The 14,703-nt window shown below is 40.8% G+C and overlaps 1 protein-coding gene across 2 annotated transcripts; it reads right to left on the bottom strand.

Annotated features, from left to right (window-relative positions):
* Window positions 1–1,783: 1,783 nt before the first annotated feature.
* LOC118816496 (zinc finger and BTB domain-containing protein 5) lies at window positions 1,784–7,748 on the bottom strand. Of its 2 annotated transcripts, none has more exons than XM_036582903.1 (3): window positions 7,557–7,748; window positions 3,446–4,549; window positions 1,784–3,218 (listed from the first exon to the last, which is right to left on the bottom strand). In XM_036582903.1, exons 2-3 carry the CDS (start codon window positions 4,544–4,546, stop codon window positions 2,181–2,183), a joined length of 2,139 nt encoding a protein of 712 aa, XP_036438796.1. In that variant the 5' UTR covers window positions 4,547–4,549; window positions 7,557–7,748; the 3' UTR covers window positions 1,784–2,180. The 2 variants fall into 2 exon arrangements, with proteins under 2 accessions (XP_036438796.1, XP_036438795.1); XM_036582902.1 differs by lacking the exon at window positions 7,557–7,748 and adding an exon at window positions 6,866–7,137.
* Between the last annotated feature and the right edge of the window lie 6,955 nt (window positions 7,749–14,703).

The raw sequence follows: 14,703 nt of genomic DNA, 5'->3' as shown, positions 1-14,703 counted from the left end.
GGTGTGTGTGTGTGTGTGTGTGTGTGTATTAGAGATGAAACGATTACCGGTTTCACGGTAACCCGCGGTAAAATTAATGACGGTTAGTAGTACCGTTTGAACTTTAAAGTATCGTTAAAACCGCGGTCGATTACCGCGGTGTGAAAAACTCGGAGATTCGGAGATATTTCAGCCTTCTAAGAAGACCAAGTCTGACGTTTGGTCATATTTGGGTTTTATAAGGATGCAGAAGGAAAGTTAATTGAAGATGACCACCCTGTCTGCAGAACAGGCCGAAAGAAAATAGCGGCGAAAGGGGGCAACACATCAAACTTTACGAGTCATTTCGCGACCACCACCCGCTACTTTTTAGAGAATGCAAGGTTAACTTTAACGTAGAAGTCTGTGGGGACTTCGAAATAGAAGAAATGTCACGGTTTGTGTGGTTTAACTTTTGCTTATGGTTCGTTAATAATGTTAAATGAAGCTTTTAGCGTCAAAAAAAAGAAAAACAATCGGTGAATCAACTGTGAATCGAAACTAAAGCTTTTAACACATTTCTGTGGAGCAGAGTCTCCAAAATGAGCTCTGAGTTAACAGTCACACGAGCTCCGGAACGAGACGCTGCAGAGGTTCAATCTGCACAGCTCCCTTTTCTCGTCTCGCTTGTTGTTTACTGTCTGAGGATAACACCGACAGTGTTTACTGTCTGAGGATAACACCGTCTCAAATCACTCAGTGTCCCCTACAGAGGGCGCTACTGTTCAAACAAACACGATCATCATTAACAAGCAGTTGAGTTTTAAATAGGGACCTGTTGTTAATGTTGATTATAGATGACTTAGTCGAACATTTCTTGCACTCTTTGGGTGAAGGATTTGCTATTTCATGATCCACAAAGTGCACTAGGGAATAGGGAAGGTAGTGTGCTTTGAGACGGGGCCTTGCGCGAGTAAATGCTGCGTGCTGCTTTTAGGAAAAGTTTCAGAGATTAAACTTCAGGAGTGTTTCTGCCGCAGCTCAGATGCGCGTTAATTTTAAGTTATGTTTTAGTTTTTAATGCTTTTGGAGAAGCAGCTCCACAGGTGAAGACACGCTGTGTGAGTTCTACACTGTCTGCAGCTCACAGCGCGGTCACGCAATTCCTCTGTGATTTTGGCTGTTTTTCCTGGTGCGCTGTGTTGATTAGGGGTTCAGCGCCACAACGGCACAATAATGCTGCAGTTGCAGTTCAGACAGAAATCCCCCGAGTGCAACACTTCTTAGAAGTAGTAATTTTCCATTAAGAACCCACCTCAGAGTTGGTCGAGATTTAATTCTCTATGCAGGGAAATCCCTAATTATTGTAATTAATAATAGTAATAATAATAATAATAAGAAGAAGAAGAAGAAGAAGAAGAAAAAGAAAAATAACAGTAATAATAACAATAATAATAATAATAATAATAACTGTAATAATAATACATTTGCTATTCTTTTGTTTACAGAGTATTACAAGTATTGTAAGTAATACAAAAGTAGTACTAAAAATGTATTGACCTTATTAAAATAAAATTTGGTGAAACGAGTTTCAGTTTGTGTATCAGTATTTATTTTTTTATTTATTTTACTTTTCAAAACATTTGAACAATATTGCGATAATACCGATAATCGTGATAATTTTGGTCATGATAATCGTGATATGAAATTTTAATATCGTTTCATCTCTAGTGTGTGTGTATATATATATATATATATATATATATATAATTAAACAAAAAAGAAAAAATGAACTGACCAGAGTCCAGACATTTAATGTGTTTGCAATTACTTGGATAATGAGAAGCAGAAAATCTCCTAAGACTGAACTCTGGAGGTGTGGAAAAATATCCCTGCAGATTTCTTTCAAAAACTGAAAGCAAGAATGGAAGCTGTAAATGCAAAGGCTGGACACACTAAATACTGAAAAACTCATATTTAGTTATTGATGCTTTTGTGTTATTTTTTGTTAAATAATGTTTTCTGCTTTATTTTCTGACCCTGAAAATGAATAACTTGTACTTAATGGCCGTATCTGACTGGAAACTATATAAACAAAAAAGTGGTCTCTGACTTTTCGCACAGTTCATATTAGTTTCATAGCACTTCAGGAAAATTCAGCGTACTTAATAAATAACAAGCTGCAAGTTTAATAACGGAATAATAAGCCTTGAGCTAAAGACTTAAAGAAGGGTATTTGACATGTTAGCACTCTGCCATCTGAGGCAGGTTGTTTTTGAATGCTTGTACAGGTGACTAGACTGACTAAAGCGCTTGCCACACTTCAGACAAGCATACGGCTTCTCTCCCGTGTGAACTCGGATGTGTTTCTTGCAGTCTGTTAGCGTCAGGAAGGTTTTACAGCAGATCTTGCAGGCGTACTTTCGCGCCCCCTCCACCACCAGAACATTATGTTCTGAGAGCGCCTTCTTGCACTTGGACAGCACGTCCGCAGAAGCCCGGGTCAACTGGGGCGGTGGATTAAAATTTGCGTTGTTTCCGTGTTGTCCTCCCGGTACTGAGCCATCAAAGCTAATGCCATTTAGCAATGCTGACGAAGACGAGGCAACATCTTGCATATTACCACCATCTGTGCGCACTGAAGTGCCCCCTGGTGTAACCTTAGGGGCAATGCGTCTATAAGCAGGAAACCCACTGGTGCCACCTCGGGACAATCGTGGAAGGGCGTGCAAGCCCAAGCTGTTCCTTTGGAATGAAAGCGTGAGCTGTTCTGCTGTTCCACCTCGAGAGTTCACCAAGGAGGAAGATGACGATGACGCTATTCCATCATGGAACGGACGCAAGACAAGAGCATCTGCGGACAGGCCGGAGACATCCTGAGCTTCTCCAGAAAGCAGGTTCTGAGAAGGAGGGAGGGTGGATGACGTGCTGGTCGAATCCGATCCGAAAATGAAGCGAGTGGGCTCGCGATCCAACCGGCACTCTCCTGTGGTAGTGTTTGGAACATTTTCAGCTGGATTTGAAGATGATGCACTGCATTCAAAGCCCTTAGTGCTTAGGAAGCTGGAGATTCGGAATCCGGAGGTGGACTCCAGAGCCTCACTGCAAGAGAGCTCCTCTCTCCCCACTCCTCCTCTTTCTAATCCTCCGGCAGGGCCCTTGCTTCCTGTGAGGAGCAGGTCGGCACACGGCTGGGGCTCACTGAAGCTATGCTCGCTGCCCTCTGGACTCAGTTCCAGCTTCTCACCCACTGCCTCCACCTGAGGATATGAAATGACCACAGCCTAAATATGGACAAAATTCTGACATCAAGTAAATTCACCTCGAATCACCTATTTCAGCTCTCCTTAATACTTTTGCTAAATAATGCCATTGCGCCCAAAAGATAGCATGCAAAATTCTAGGCTTGAATCTTTAGTTTTTTGAAATCTTCAAAAAAAAAATTAATTCCTGACACAGCAGTTACTGTTACAATGATGACAATTACCTGGTCGCTGCCCTCAGCCTGCGAGGTTACATCACTGGTCTCGTCGACAGGCTCAGGTGAGCTGAGTGGTTCGCTTTTCACCACCACCTGCTGTGCCTCTTCATCCTCGGCTCCATCCTTCACCTGCACTCCCTCACCATGGACACGCCCTGTATCTGGATACTCTTCTTTGTGTGGCAACAGCAAGGGCTGCTCCACCCTGCTTACTCTCCCGCCATCTGATTGACTGGGCAGCTGCACATCCTCCTGACCCATGGACCTTCGGTAGTCTCTTCCTTCTAGCAAATCACTGTCGTCACTAGCAACCACGCCAGCAACCACATCCAGTTTGGTATCCTCATCTGTGACTTTATTGTGAGAATCTGGGGAAAGAAGCTCCTCCCCTACAGCTCCTCCTACCCCTTCCATCATAGTCCCCTCAGACTGTGAAGAGAGGCGGGGCCTCTGCCGCAAGCGTTCTGCCTCAGAGCGAATCAGAGAAAAGGCCTGTTTGCGCTTATGGAAGCGACGTGAGGGGTAACTGTCTCGCTGCTCTACCAACCCACTTCCTGAAACTGATCCCGGCCCTCTGCCAGCTCCACTCCCTTCTTCTGCTCCGCTGAGGGCAGAGCTTACTAGGCTCAACCCAAGCTGCTGCAGCAGAAAAGAGCGCTGGAGGCGAGAGTTAGCCGCAGCAGCAGCCTGACTACCCGGGTGCTGGCTGCCGCGCTCACCAGGTGGCGACATGGGCAGCGTCCGAGTGGTCAAGTAGTGCTTACAAGCCTTTACTACTGTATTTAGATGCAAGTGTGACGCAGCTAGCAGCACGTCCATGACGTTACTCTCTCCTAGCATCAATGTGGAGGTGTACATCATGTCCACAAGGGCTGCGAAGGCCTCAGCAGTCACCACCTCAGAGTCCAACTGGATCATGCTCATGCTGGCTTCGCTCTCTGCAACGGTGAACAAAGCACGAAAGTGCGTGCTGCAGGCGGCCAGCACAGCACGGTGCGCCTTAAAATGACGGTTACCCACCACAATCACACAGTCACACAGCTGGCCATGGACCCGCTGGTAGTTCAGCTGCTGGAAGATCTGCTCAAAGTGCCCAGGAAAGTCCATGATCTGAAGGGTATAAAAAGTGCATGCTCAACATTAGGGCCTGACTGGTATATACCATATATATCTCGATAGAAAGGAGCTACAAATTAGATTGAGTGGTAATATCTGCTGGTAGCCGTGTTTTTGGGCACTATGAAGTAGACCACTTTGTTTTCGAGTCAGCAGACATAAGGAAATGGTGCATCTTATAGGGGTATCCTAAGTCTAACATTGACCCAGCACGCTTCTGCTTCCTCTCATACCGCCTGTACAGGTGCCAGTATGTTAGTGCTGCTCCATTTAAGGTGGAATGGAAGATTTGAACAAAAACTTGGAGAATAAGAAGCCAACTTTACCCTTGTATGAATTAAAACTGGTGTTAGAAAGCAATATTGACATAGGTTTATCTATATATTGTTCAGTTTTATTTTTATTATTTTGTACAATAATATTTCACATTTACTCTGTTTGTTAAAAACGGTTGTTATTAAAATTTGAACAGACTTCCTAGAATAATAAGCCAAAATAGGTTTACTTAAGCATCTTAAAAGGTTTCATTTAAATATATATATATATATATATATATATATATATATATTCTGTTATGGTTATGACAAAACTCAAACCTTAGAATGAATCTAACAGTACACTGGATGAACTAGTGTATTGCCCACTAATTGCGGGTATAATTTAATGGTAAGAAATTAAACAGATAATTAAAATGGTATAAAGTCTTGAGAGCTCAAGCTCTTAGATAACACAGAAAAAGTGAGCAAATCCTCTGATACTATCTGAAAATAGAATTTGTATAGGTGTACATGAAAGCTATCAATAGAGCTGCACTGAGCATTACAACTGTTCACGAATTCCAAGGCTTCACTTGTATCATGACAAAATTGTTATTTAAGATTTCTCCAGTATCTCAAGACATGCCTATTTGCACCATACAGGGGTACTGCAGAAGTCTCTCATGAGATTTTACAGTTTAAAGACTACAAACATTTCCTGTTCTTTCTAAGCATTAAGATGAAAAGCAATGACAAATTTGTGCATGTAAGCACAGTGTTTTCATGCCTTACTAATAAAATATATACATCCATTAGCCATAATATTAAACCTCCTCATAACTACACTCATTGTCCATTTTATCAGCTCCACTTAACATATAGAAGCACTGTGTAGTCCATCTGTTTCTCTATACTTTGTTAGTTCCCTTTTACCCTGTTCTTTAATGGTCAGGACAACCACAGGACCACCATAGCACAGGTATTACTTGGGTGAGGGACGTGGTGGTGGCTTGTTAAAGTGTATGGACATAGTGGTTAAAGACGAGAGCAGCACTGCTGTGCCTGATCCACTCGCACCAGCACAACACACACTAACACACCACCACCACCACATCAATGTCAATGAGGTGCTGAGAATGATCCACTACCCAAATAATACCTACTCTGTGGTGATCCTGACCATTGAAGAACAGGGTGAAAGAGGCTAAGAAAGTATGAAGAGAAGAACTGGCATCTGTAATTGCAGAAATACAAAGTGCACCTATATGGTAGGTGGAGCCACTAAAATGGTCAATGAGTTTAGAAACAAGGATGTGGTGTTAATGTTGTGGCTGATCGGTGTAGAATAAAATAATACGTCTAAAATCCACTCAGTAATCCTGATGCATCCATGACAAAGGAAACAGAAGCTGTACAACAGAGACAAAAAACCGAATTACTGAATACTTCTGAATGCCCAGACTTCTGTTTAAAAGTATTAGTAGCTGTTTTAATACAGGTGTCAGATGCCGGTGCTATCTTGAATCTAAACTGGGTAGCGATAACTGTTTTCAGTGTCGACCGCTGCTTTCACGTATTCAACCAGCTAAAGTGTCCAAATACACAGCGTTATCGATCAGGTTGCTGGGTTGGGTTACCTAGCAACACGACCTCGCATCACCCTAGGCAACAACTTTGAGTAACGAGACAAGCCAGTTAACGTTAGCTTAATAGCTAGGTTAGCTAGCTAGCTAACTAACCTGGTTAAATACGTATTTCCACTCAACATACGGACATCTAGGTGGCGCAAACGAAACAACGCTACTAATAATAAACAGTAACTGGTGTTTATTTTCACATTTGTAATGTTATAAAACTACTAAAATCAGTTATGAGGCTGAAGTTAGCTTCCTATTTGCCAGCTTCTTGTTCGAATTTTCCCGTTCCACCTTAAATGGTTCATCAGTTATATTCTGGCGCCTGCATTTAAGGTGGAACGAGAAAATTCGAACAAGAAGCTGGTGAATGAGCTGACTTTAGCTTCGTTAGCTAGCTGACGTTACCTGAAGCTTACCTTTGCGTGCATATAGCTAATAACCGCAGGCTCGTTCCGTCGTCCCGCTAGTTAGCCTGTCAGCTAACGTTAGTAAACTCACAGAGAGCGCAGACTAGCCAGTAAATACACACAGATAAAGGCTCACAAACGAGGGAATGTCAACTCCTTCATCACACAGTAGCTCGTGAATCATCGTTTATGTAAAGTCCCAGAAGAAAACGGCCAGCAAATCCCCATTGTGAGTGCACGGCGATGTATCCGTTAGCGAAAGCTAGTTAGCTACGTGTTGGGTTGCCAGACACCGCTGACCAAATCCCCGGACCGAAGCGGAATCCCCTCCAGTTCCTGCCAGTTTTCAAAAAATCCCCCCTCTGAGCACAGTCATTTCTGAGCTGAGCTTGGTGTGTTAGATCAGGGGCGTCCAGTCTTTTCCGCAAAGGGCCGGTGTGGCTGGAGGGTTTCACTCCAACAAATCAGGAAGTCACTTGACGAAATGTTTGAAGACTAAGACCAACTGATTAAACAAGTAGAGTCAGGTGTGCTCCAGCTTGTTTGGAGTGAAAACCTGTAGCCACACTGGCCCTTTGCGGATAAGACTGGACACCCCTGTGTTAGACTAGGAAAACATTAAGGGATTCCTTGGCCAGGACTAAGAACCATATTCTGCTATTTCGAAGTCAACCTGAAATCAAAATGGACATTTTTTTACCTCGTTACTTCATGTCTTTGGTCACATTAAGCACAATCGATTGTGTCATATCACTTAAAAGACAAAGTTCTTGTTTCTCTGTAATCTTTTATCAAAGTCTAGTAATTTCCACCCACCTCTAAATGGACTCTGACCTTTCGTTGCCTCAACCAACCAATGATATCTTAGCATTTTCCCTCCCCCTCCCATCACCCTGACCAATCATCAGTGAGAACACCCATCATCATCATCATCATATAGAACTTTCCAATGAGCACCTGATCGCAGTGTAACCCAGCAAACACACAACACTGTCACAACGTTGTCTATTTTCTTACAACATTGCTAAAATGTTGTCAAAAGGTGGTGCTGTTCACGTTGGCTGAATAAGGTCGTCACAACATTGTCACAACCTCATTCTTCAGTAACGTTGCCGTATGGTGTTATGACTACCTGTTGGCAACTTTCCATGCACAACATAATGGAACTTATGAGGATTCTAGGATATTCTAACATACAACTTACAAGGAATTAAATTTCAACGTTCAACAACAACGTTGTGGGCATCAAACAATAGGTTGTCACAACGTAACTGTGTTTGCAGGGAATTCTAGTGTGAATAGAGCCCATTCACACTGAAGTTACAAGGAGTGTTTCATCCCTTGTTGAATTAGGCACAATACAGGGACAGCCAATCAGAACAGGGTTCATTTACATATAGCATTTTTGAAGGTGAAGTAACAAAATCAGGCTGATTAATTCTAAAAGATTAAGAGAGGCTGAGAAATGATTGTGTAAAAATGAATTATGTTATTTGGTACATAAGACCACACATACATTATGTGTATATGTTTTGAAACTCAAAATAAAATAGGAGAAAAATATAGGATAAGGGCCATTTAAATCAAATTGTGACATAGATGGAAAATATATTATCTCTAATTCATACAGTCTATTGAAAGTGTCAAAGTTGGCCCACCAGAAAGTTGCCCCTACTCCCTCAGCCAGTGAGAAAACATTTAACTTTTAAACTTTTTAGCTTTTAATTTTCTTACATTTTAATGGTTCTAAATGATTTCTTGGTGTACTTTAGCAGACTATTACACTGCAGATTCATACTTTACATACGTAATACTAGCCATACACTAGAAGACTTCGAAAAGACTTTTAAAAGGCTGAAAGTCTGACACCCTCTCACATCTAAAGACAGAGTTTTTAGTCACACACTATGATTTTAGGAAGACTGGGGATCTTGCAGAGTCACTATTTGCAAGACTGCAACTAGATTTTTGAGATTATTTCCCATCATGTACCTGGTAGAAATTTACAAGCAGAGAAACCCTTTTCCTTCTCCACTCTGTAGTGGTACAAATGGGAAGACACGTTGGCTGGGCATGTAAAGACCTAGGGGTTTAGGCCAGTTCACTATAGAACTGTATACTGTCGCTGCCCAACAAAAACATGTATCCCAATTTTTGTTGATTTTCAATTTTCTACATAATTTCAACACACCAGCTCTGTGCTCAGAACCGTTCGGCCCTGCAGCGGAAAAGAGGCCAGGAAACCCTGTACCATGCTGTTGTACAGCATTTTCTTCCTCTGTGTCAGTCAAAGAGGGACCTGACCATGCTAGCAAGTCGAGTGCTTGGCCTTTGAGACATTTTTAAATTAAAGGTATTTCATTAACCTCAATACATAAAATATCCTGGGCCCTATTTTTTAATGTGTGTGCAAAGACTCCTGACACATCGCTTAGCTTAAGACATTTTGATGTTTTCATGACAGAGTGCTTTTTGATAATTACATGTCTTGTGCACCACTTGTTTCTTGAGGGCAGAAGAGTCTGTGCAAAGAAATGAGAGGTTCATGTAAATAAAGTAGCGCAAGGCGAGGATCACATCTGTGTTCAGTGCAGCATCCTGACTGCCTTGATACGGTAACTTTACATACTTCGCTACATTTTCAGAAGGTTCCACACTTTTAAGACTAGGTGAGAGGTTACCTACTACATAAACCCCAGTTCAGAAGAGCTTATATGATACTGAAAGACAGGTTCCTTTTGTTCATAATCCCTATAGATGGTATAAACCTTCTCCTGGCACTGAACAATCTTAGTTACTAAACCAAGACTGTCACTAATCCTGATGCATTTATCTTGATGAAAAGCAGGTGGTCTTTCTTCAACACTATTCTTCCTTCTAAATTGTCATCATTCACCAAAGAACGGTCCATTTCTGACAGTCACTGTATAACCTGTGAGAGAGGATGGTGTGGGGTTCTTATCATTTGTTTAATCTTCCCCAGGCAGTTTTCAAATGGAAACCTGGATATGAAGTCTAGATTTCCATGTTGTTTGACATATTCAGAAAGATGGGTTAGAACACTGTATCCAACTAGTAAGGTTTGAGCAAAGTCATTGAGAGTTATACACAGCGCTGAGCTTGAGAGGATGAAAACTGCAACAGACAACAACATAAAATTGTTGTACACTGGGGCTGACAACACGTCATGGAGAAGGACAGGACCAGTGTATAACAAAAACTGTTGAAATTCAGTTCCCTAGGCTGCCTAGCTAAATCCACAGGGCCCTGTAGACACCCATAAATCCAGTAATCTCCGCATGACACTGAGACAGACAAGGTGCATGTAATCATGTGGAAAGCATGCTGGTACCTGTATCCTTCAAAGGTGAACTTTTAATATGATGTTCCTCATCAGATATTAAGACGAAAGACAGTTCTGCGTGGGCAGTTGACTTCAGGAAAGGTTGTTCTGTGATTCACATAAACACCAACCTGGACACACTTATCACATCCTGAATAACCAGTGTAACCATGACTTTTCGGAAAAACGAATGTTTCCCATTGATTACAAATCCCTTGCTCAGCCCTTGCAACTCACTGACTAGATCGCTTAAATAGTCACTGAGAGATTATGGTTTTGATTTGCTGCAGAACAAAGCAATGACGACTTGCTCCTTAACACAACCCTGAAGTAATCCCAGAATTGGCCGAAACTGTCCTGAGGAACTTTGAAACAGTGGTAGATCATCTATGTTCAGTTGCAGTTTGAGTTCATGTCTATCTGGGACACGTGGCCAGATTTCTTCCATGGTTTTAGAGAAAGAGTTTAGAATGGCAAAGTGATGATAAGTACCACCAACTACATCTTGAATGTTATGTGAAGGTCTCATTTTTAGAAGCGTTGTGGCCTCCTTTAGTAATGAAGGACGATGACGCCTCAAGAAACCCAAAAAGGGCAGTGAAAGCCACTAAAGACACTGCATAACAGACTGCCCAATCACACAACGCCTCAGCAGGGAAGGACTGTCCTGGTCACCTCCATCATCTTCACTGTATTCCTCTTCGCTCTCTCACTATATTGTTGATTATCATAACATCTCGTTTATATGATCTGTAAAATGCCTTGGATACCAACCTTTTTATACATGAACTGTTAAAATTAACTTTAAGAAGCTGTTTTTACGCGGCCGCACTGTAACAGTATAAACTCAGCAGTGGTACCGACGACGTAAGCATATCTAGCTATGATTTTGACGAACTGATGAGGAGGTGAGGCATAAATGTTAATTCCCATCAAACATAATACACAACGACAAAAACCTACCGGTTTAACCCACATTAACCAATAGTTTTCCCATGATTTTCAAATAATAAAATGTACACCCTGTTTTTTTCTGGTGCTCACAGCTTTACATTAGTAACCAGGGAGCCAGTTCACCTTGTTTGTTTATGTATGTGTACAGTGCATTTAACGTCAGACGCAGTTTCCTTCTTCCTAATTAACAGTATAATCACTCGCATTTGGTGCCAAAACGCCTAATGACCAATTGTCTGCGTGTCCCCACGTAAAAAAATGCAAGCGTTGACAGATAAAGACGTAATTTCTTTACATGTACAAAAGTGAAATTTATTGCCGTCTAAAGGCCATGAAGATTTTACGCGTGCAGAAGTAAAATACTGACGTCTACAGGCAGCAAAATCTGACGTTTCTTACTCAACTCCTCCTCAAAAAGCCGAAGTGGCAAAGTGTCGCCTCTAGATGGCGATATTTTCTGATAAGAGCAAGTCCTGCCTTCGTGCACAAACTGGGAAAATGTGATTGAACTGTAAATGATTGTGAAAAATAAGTGGAATCACATGATTATTATCAACAGTTCTGCATTATAAATATTTTTTCTTTTTACCAGTTTTGTCTATTTTTGAAGAAGAAAAAACACTTTTGTTTTTCATACTCATGGAAAAGTTGGACTTTTACCTGTGGTGCAATTCATTCCTTCTACAGATTGTCTCTAGATTAAACTGCATGGTGGTCAGTGATAATGCTGAAGTAAAATAGCTAAAACTGGTAAACAATGTTTGCATTTTGTGTATTTCTGCCAAAACACAATACAAAACCATCACAAACCAACAAACACTTAATGGGTTCTATAGGTTTTATCAGCAGGGACATAAAAAAATGACTAAAATGGAGATACAAGGCTGTGCTCCCACAGTGACAGTGCTAAATAATCTGTTTCGTAATGCAGGAAAGTCTTTAGAGATGATTTTGGACTTGTGAGAATCATGGCGCACTGCTCATCGATGGCTTCTCAGGGAAAGTGACAAGTCGTAAGTGTACGTGTCTCTCAATACCGAATTCCCAGACAAAAAAAGCCCAGAACTGTCTCCCTTTTGTACAGTAACTGAGAAGTGCAAGCCCCCCATCCCATCCTCACAGGGTGCAGTTAGAACCCTCCTCAGGCTGCCTCTTTCCCATTCCTCTCTCATTAAACAGGGCACAGACTTTCCACTTGCCTTACTGTCTGACCCAGATTTCTATTGTACGTATAACTGGGTATCATCAGCATAATTATGAAAATGTATATTATGTTTCCTAACGACATCACCTAAAGGTAGCATGTGCAAAGAGAAAAGCAAAGGCCCTAAAATTGAACCTTGAGGGACTCCACAAGAAATGCCAAATCTTTTTGATAAATTTCCCAGATTCTGAGGTCCACACTGTGGACTCTCCTCTTCAGCTCAGCCCACAGGTTTTCTATGGGGCTTAAGTCAGGTGATTGGGGGGGCCAAGGCAAAACAGTAATTCTGTGGTGAGTCATTTTTGTGTTGATTTTTAGGCGTGCTTTGGATCATTTGGATCAACTATATAGTCAAGCATATTTCAACATATTTATGCACAATATGAATCAGTCTACTTTGGTAATACCACGTTAAACTGGGATATGGAATATGCTTCGTAAATAGAATAATTATGAGTATTAAGCACAGTTATCTTAAAATAAATAAATCAAAATTTACCTCGATACACGGCACCATCTTGAAAAAGCAGGAGAATAAGCCGAGTGCGCGTCTTGTAGTCTTGGAGGACAGATGTCTGATGATGTTGGCTCAATGTAGCCACAGCTAAGTGCTCAGCTCACTATGTTTGGGCACGTTTTACATACTCAAATTTAAAAAATTTCAAAATGTACCATTCACTCTGCAGTCTATCCAGTTTACATCACAAAACAACAACACATTTACATTTATCCTCCTGGTCAGCCCATTCCTACTGAAGTTTTAAGGAGTGTTTCAGCCTCAACTGCTTTTTGAATGAGGCACAGTACAGGACAGCCAATCAGAGCTCATTTACACATCAGTCTTAAAGGCACAGTAACAAAACAGCCTCTCTAATAGTAAAAGATAAAGAGAGGTTGGAAAATGAATGAACTGTTTTTGGTACATAGAACCATACAAATGTCCAAGGTGGACCTCAGGAAATGCTGTATAGTCTTAATGGAGGTAGTGGAGGAGATGCAGCCTTTTTGTATGGGAGAGAAAGTGAAATGGCACACTAGAACAGAGCTTTTCAATTATGGACAATTTATTCATCAACATCCCAATCTCACAAGTAACAAACAACTAACCTGCATACTTTCATTTAACCCACCGTTCAAAAAAACGCCATACACAAAAGTGAACACATGGATGGACTGTAACCCAAACAGCCAAAACATGAGTGTTCTTCTCTGAGCCACAGTGGTGTTCTTCGATCTCTTTAACACCAAAGACAGATCAGTTCTTCACATCATACACTCTCAAAAATAAAAGTGACTAAATGGTTCTTGGCTTGGCTGAACGGTTCTAGGAAAAACCTTTAAACTATAAAACGCTCCTTCAAACAACTTAATATCATCACAAACTATCCACTGAAAGGCTCTTGATGGATGTTCAGTTAGTTTGCTCCAAAGAACCTTTTGAAATCTGTACTTTTAAGAGTGTAATCAACAGAACACACTTTCAAAACCATCGTCTGAGGTAGAATTTAACGTACAAAAATAGTTTTCTTTCAATTTTTAAAATATTGAAAGGAAATTCATCACATTTTCAAAATTTCTGCTTAATTAAAAGATGGAAATAAAGTCATTTAGAGTGGTTTGACGTAAAATGATGCACTTTAGAGAAACGTAACGACTCCGAACTCTTGACAGTGGTGTCAATAGGAACCAGACGTCTCAAATTCAAGCTTCCCCATAGAAAGTTCTTGCATGACACAGGATACAAATATGCTGCCTGATGTCAGAGATATTGTTTTACAATAGTTTACAATATTTCTGACATACATTTGTGGTGTAAAGGCATTATAAGGCAAAACATTCCCCAAAGAAAACACTTTTTTTCAGATTCACCACTATTATCAACATTGCATTTAAATACTCAGAGGACATGTGTGGGTTCACTGGCCATTTTGGATAGTAAATAACATGGTTCAATTTTTGTGTTGTACACACTGAGTCTGTACATTTCTCTACAAAGAACCATTTCACATTAAACCACTCTGAATGACTTTGTTTACAACTCGACGATTGAATTATTTAAAAATCTTGAAAAATTGGTTGAATTCCCCTTCAAAGAAAAACATAAGACAGTTTTTCCACAGTAAGATTAAGACTGAGCCTCAATGGCTTTTATGGTCTCTCTTACTATGTAATGCAAACAGATATTAGTAAAGTATATGTCAAAAGAAAGAGTAAAAAAGTGTTTTAACATACCTTTACACAGTGTATAATGTAGTAGCACCTGATACAAATGACTGACCCAACACATAATAACCCATATAGAATATGCAATTAAATGCTTTGTTACTAGTGCAGTTCCACCTTTTT

This window comes from Colossoma macropomum, unplaced genomic scaffold, assembly GCF_904425465.1.
Source record: "Colossoma macropomum unplaced genomic scaffold, Colossoma_macropomum, whole genome shotgun sequence".
Taxonomy (NCBI): Eukaryota; Metazoa; Chordata; class Actinopteri; order Characiformes; family Serrasalmidae; genus Colossoma; species Colossoma macropomum.
The sequence above is the reverse complement of the archived record's forward strand: the minus strand, read 5'-3'. Positions and strand labels throughout refer to the sequence as shown.

Excerpts from the sequence above, each read along its gene's own strand:
- LOC118816496 (XM_036582902.1), bottom strand. Across the intron at positions 3,219-3,445 it reads AGGCTGAGGGCAGCGACCAG|GTGGAGGCAGTGGGTGAGAA; the intron begins GTAATTGTCATC and ends TCATATCCTCAG.